This window comes from Merops nubicus, unplaced genomic scaffold (assembly GCF_000691845.1).
Source record: "Merops nubicus isolate BGI_N331 unplaced genomic scaffold, ASM69184v1 scaffold2852, whole genome shotgun sequence".
Classification (NCBI taxonomy): Eukaryota; Metazoa; Chordata; class Aves; order Coraciiformes; family Meropidae; genus Merops; species Merops nubicus.
Window position 1 is genome coordinate 18,168 of NW_008591375.1, and position 5,593 is coordinate 23,760.

General features: G+C 42.9%; 1 protein-coding gene across 1 annotated transcript in view; it reads left to right on the plus strand.

Annotated features, from left to right (window-relative positions):
• The window catches only part of LOC103782453 (polycomb group RING finger protein 3-like), a gene marked incomplete at its 3' end in the record, with an annotated part of 23,464 nt that extends 18,138 nt beyond the window's left edge, over positions 1-5,326 (plus strand). Inside the window, exon 7 of the mRNA XM_008950223.1 lies at positions 5,246-5,326. Within this exon, the coding sequence (XP_008948471.1) occupies positions 5,246-5,326 (81 nt within the window). The remainder of the gene's footprint in view (positions 1-5,245) is intronic.
• Between the last annotated feature and the right edge of the window lie 267 nt (positions 5,327-5,593).

A 5,593-nucleotide genomic window follows, 5' to 3' on the forward strand; every position in this document is an offset into this window, starting at 1 on the left:
CCTTCCAGAGATGGGGCATCTACAACTTCTCTGGGTGACCTATTCCAGTGTCTCACCATCCTAATTTTAAAGAATTTTTTCCTTATAGCCAGTCAAAATCTACCCTCTTTCAATTTAAAACTGTTGCCCCTTGTCCTGTCAGTACAGGCTCTGGTAAAAAGCTTTTCTCCATTTTCTTATAAGCCCTCTTTAAATACTGGAAGGCTGCAATAAGTTCTCCTCAGAGCCTTCTCTTCTCTGGTAAAAAGCTTTTCTCCATTTTCTTATAAGCCCTCTTTAAATACTGGAAGGCTGCAATAAGTTCTCCTCAGAGCCTTCTCTTCAATTTGTTAATCTCAGGAGGATTGTTCTGCGTGATCACTAAGGTGTGGAGCATCAAATACTGTGTTTCTTATGAAGTTGTAGTGGTGATGGTACTGCTCAGATGAGGGGTTGGGAAAACAGAGTTGAATTTAAAGTTTGGTTTAGATTGCATTAAAACTCTGACATGTCAAAAACTTTATATACATTCATTGTCATTGGCAATTCTCTCTTAGTGTTTATTTTTGATACTCCTGCCTTAGATACACTGCTAAATACAGTAATCTAAAAATGATTGGTCTTGTGGGCGCCAAGTGCACACTGCTGGCTCATGTCCATCTTTTCATCCACCTATATTCCCAAGTCTTTCTCTACAGGGCTGCTCTCAATCCGTTTATCCCTCAGCCTGTGTTGATACCAGGGATTGCTTTGACCCAGATGCAGGACCTTGCATTTGGCCTTGTTGAACTTGAAGTTTACAGGGACCTACTCCTGAAACATGTCAAGGCCCCTCTGGATGGCATCCCATCCCTCTAGAGTATCAACTGCACCACTCAGCTTGGTGTCATCTGCAAACTTGCTGGGAGTGCACTTGATCCCACAGTGTGTCATTGATGAAGATATTAAATAGTATTGGTACGGAACCTTGAGGGTCACTACTCGTTACTGGTTTCCATTTGGACATTGTTCCATTGATTTCTTTCAGTTAACTGGCTATTCATCTGCTGATTGTGGTTGGTTGACTCTCGCTGGATGGTAGGAGCCCACCAAAACTGCTCTATCACTCCCCCTTCTCAACTAGATAGGGGAGAGAAAAAATATAACAAAAGGCTCGTGGGTAGAGATAAGGACAGGGAGATCACTCAGCAATTGCCGTCATGGGCAAAAATTAATTTAATTTATTACCAATCAAATCAGAGAAAGGTAATAAGAAATAAAACCAAATCTTAAAAACACCTTCCCCCCACCCCTTCCTTTTTCCCAGGCTGAACTTTACTCCCAATTTCTCTACCTCCTTCCCCCCATCCCCAAGTGGGTATTGTAGTCAGTTCATCACATGTTGTTTCTGCTGCATCTTCCTTCTCAGGGGGCAGACTTCTTGCACTCTTCCCCTATTCCAGCATGGGATCCCTTCCACAGGAGATAGTCCTCCACAAACTTCTCTGACACGAGTCCTTCCCACAAGCTACAGCTCTTCATGAACTGCTCCTGTGTGGGTCCTTTCCATGATATGTAGTCATTCAGGAACAGACTGCTCTAGTGTGGTTCCCCTGTGTGGTCACAAGTCCTGCCAGGAGCCTGCTCCAACATGGGGTCCTCTCTTCGCAGGTCCTGCCAGAACCCTGCTCCAGAGCAGGCTCCCCATGTGGTCCAGACTCCTTTGGGCATCCACCTGCTCTGGCTTAGGGTCCTCCATGGGCTGCAGGTGGATATCTGCTCTGCAGTTAACCTCCATGGGCTGCAGGGGAATCTCTGCTCTGGCACATGGAGCACCTCCTCCCCCTCCTTCTTCACTGACCTTGGTGTTTTCAGAGTTGTTTCTCTCACATATTCTCACTCCTCTCTTTGGCTGCAATTATTCCTGTGCAGTAACTTTTTCCCCTTCTTAAATATGTTATCACAGAGGTGCTACCACTGTTGCTGATTGACTCATCCTTGGCCAGCAGCGGGTCCATCTTGGAGCTGGCTGGCATTGGCTCTGTCAGATATACAGGAAGCTTCTAGCAACTTCTCAGAGAAACCACTCCTGTAGCCCCCCTACTACCAATACCTTGCCATGAAAAACCAATACATTGATACACCCCAGTATCCTGTTAGGCTTCATCACTGACAGAGCACACTGCTGACTCAGGTTCAACTTGCTTTCAGCTGGGACCCCCAGGTCCTTTAAAGCAAAGCTGCTACCTAGCTTGTAACATCTCATGACTTTGCCATTTTTCTTGTTGAATTTCATGAGATTTTTGTCAGTTCACCCTTCTTGCCTGTCTAGGTCCTTCTGAATGGTAGCCCCGTCCTCAAGCGTGTCAGCTGCACTCCTGCAGTTTGGTGTCATCCACAAGCTTGATGACTTGATGTCTCCTCCTCCAGGTCACTGATAAAGACATTCAGCACCACAGGTCCCAGGATAGACCCCTGCAATACTCTGCATGTCATTGGCCTCTGTATAGAGTACAACCCATTAACCACTACCATCTGAGCCTGACAATCCATCTGGGTCTTCACCCATCAGGTAGTCCAACCATCCAGATCATAATGTCCCAATTTGGATACAAGGATGCTGTGCAAGATGTTGCTGAAAGCCTTGCTTAAGTCAAGGTTCGCAACATCCATTGTTCTCTTCTCATCCATGAATCTAGTCATTTCATTAAAGAAGGTAATCAAGTTGGTCAAGTGTGATTTTTTTTTTTTTTTTTCCCCCTTGATGATTTGGAATAGCCAGCATGGATTTACCTTTGCCTTTATGTGCCCAGAAATGACTTTCAAGAGGACTCACTTCATGACTTTCACATGAATCACCAAAGTGAGGCTGACTGGGCTCTAGTTCCCTAGATAGTCCTTCTTGCCTTTCTTGAAGATATGTATAACATTTCTCCAGTCATTGGGTACCTTCCCTGACCTCTGTGACCTTTCAATGTGTCCTGGTTAGAAGGCAGAATTGTGTTCCCCCTCCCTTATCCCTTAGTTTTCCCAGGTAGAGAGGTAAACAAAGGAAGGCAGGGGTAATGAAAGCTTTGCACCGATTGAAAAGTTAACAAAATGAAATATATTATTTAACAGGGAACAGAAAGGAAAAAGGGTAGGGGTTTAACAGGGTAAAGGGATTATAGGAATAACAAAGCAAGGAAGGGTAAACTTCCAAAAATACGAAACCCAAGCACTGTGCTGAGGCTCCCCAGTGCTGGATCTCGCTGGATTGAGGTGGATTGAAGCTGGATGCACAATCTTTGGATGTGGATGGAGGCAGGGAATGAGTCTGTAGATCAGGCCCAGGTCCCAAGATGGCCACCGCCACATGCAGTACAGGGAACAACAAACAGCAGCAGAGCAGCATGTCTCCGGCCAGGATCCCAGCAGAGAGAGAGGGGGCATGTCTTCCCTCCCCCTTTATAGACCCTAGCAGGAAGTCCCGAAGACAGGAAGAGGGGAGTGGGAATAGAACAGCTCTCCGCCCCTTTCATTCAGGCTTGCTCCTGGTTCAAATCTCCACCCACCAGGAGCAGCAGGTTCAAACCATCACACAATGATGATAGTGTGACCTTGCAATGACATCAGCAAACATTTGTGGTACCCTTGGATGCATCCCATCTAGTTCCTTGGACTAGTATGGGTTGAGATTTCTTAATAGATCCCTGACTTGATCCTTCTCTGCTACTGGCAGTTCATCTTCTCCTTGAACTCTATCTATAGTCACAAAAAGGCCGGGGAGGCCTTGTTGGTGAAAAACAAGGCAAAAGCGGCACGGAGGACCTCAACCTTATCTGCAGACACTGTCGCAAAAATTGTCCACACCATGCAGCAGTGGGCTCACATTTTCCTTGTTTATTCTTTTATTGATAATGATGCAATAGACGTTCTTCTTGTTGCCCTTGATGTCCCTTGCCAGTTTCAACTCCATCTGAGCTTTGGATTTCCCCAAACCATATCTGTATACCTGGGCAATGTTTCTATATTCCTCCTTTGTAGCCTGTTCTCACTCCCATCTCCTGTATATGTCCTATTTTTCATGAGCTCCCTGTTTAGCCAAGCTGGTCTCCTGATATATCTACTCTTTTTTTCTGAGTATTGGGATTGACTGTTTTTGTGCTTGTAGGATGTTGTCCTTAAAGACTTGTCATCTCTTGAGCTCTTTTGATCTTCAGAGCTGCTTCTCATGGGATCCCACTTAACAGCTTCCTGAAAATGCAAATTTCTGCTCTACTGAAGCCCAGTATCCTGTTACTTGATTTCCTCACTCCCTTCAGAATCCTGAACTTCACTATTTCATGGTTGCTACAACCAAGGCTGCCATTGATTATCATGTCCCCAGAAAGTTCTTCCTATTTGGTGAGTAGTAGATACATCTGTATGTCACCTATGGTTGGCTCATCTAGCATCTTTGTTAAAATCCCTCACACCTTTCAGAAACTCGGATTACTTTCTTAATAATTATACTTTTTGCTTTTGTGTTTAAGTTCACTATTTCTCTGCAGCAATCTCTGATTTTACAACCTACTTGGCTCTTACTGAAATGTAAGAATGTTCATCCAACAGTACTTGTGTTTCAGGATTCTTCCCTCCTCCTTTAAGGGCACATGACATTTTTGTGGAAACAGTATATTAGTATGTCCAGTGAAAAATATGTTTTGAGGAGAAAAGCCCTAAGGTTGTGAACACTTGGTTCAATGCTATAGACAAATCCTGTTTTGAGTTATTGTCTGTCAGCTAAGCCATTCTAGTGGACTGCATGCACATTATTAGCTTGCTCAAGTTGTGGTAAAGTGCCATTAGTATGTGTCACTTTCATGGTGACTTACCCTTTCAGTACATGCCACCCTGCAGTCAAATAGGCTAAGATCATGCACATGATTGTCTATTGCAATTCAACTGATGGCTGTTCACATGATCTCACATTTCCTTATGAGTCCATACACTTGCTGTTTCCAATATCAAGATCTTTCAAAGATGACATAGAAAAGTAAAAACAACTATAAAGTGTCTGCAAAATAAGTCCTAAACACTGATGTATAAGCGAGGAATAGCCTTTTAAAAATGTATTTTCAAAATAAAAAGTTACTTGCTGGGTACTGTATAAACAATTTTCATAGCATGTCAAAGGACAAAGCTGTATTTACATGAGAATTGAGTTCTGTTTCTTTATCTTTTTATTGGACCTTATCTGAAGTGTACTGTTTCAAATCCATGTTCTGTGTCTCAGTGAATTAATTATTTCTTCTTTTTACATCAGCTGGATATATTATGCAATGAAGAGATTCTTGGCAAGGACCACACACTCAAGTTTGTAGTTGTTACTAGATGGAGATTTAAGGTATGACACAATTGCTTTTCATCAAAACTTTCATGTTCCCTGTAAATAATTAGCTGACTAAAGAACAAAGTTCATAAAGCATACATCATGCAGGCCTATACTGCAATAGTGTCAAAATTATTATTTTTTTTTAAATGTCTTATAAACTATCTTTAAAAATAGATATTTTTTCTTAATTCAAAAGAGAAAAATAGGGGGAAATATAAAATGTGCCACTAAGGCAAAGAGGAAGTTTTCCTCTTGGGGAGCTTGGGGAGGAGTGGCTGG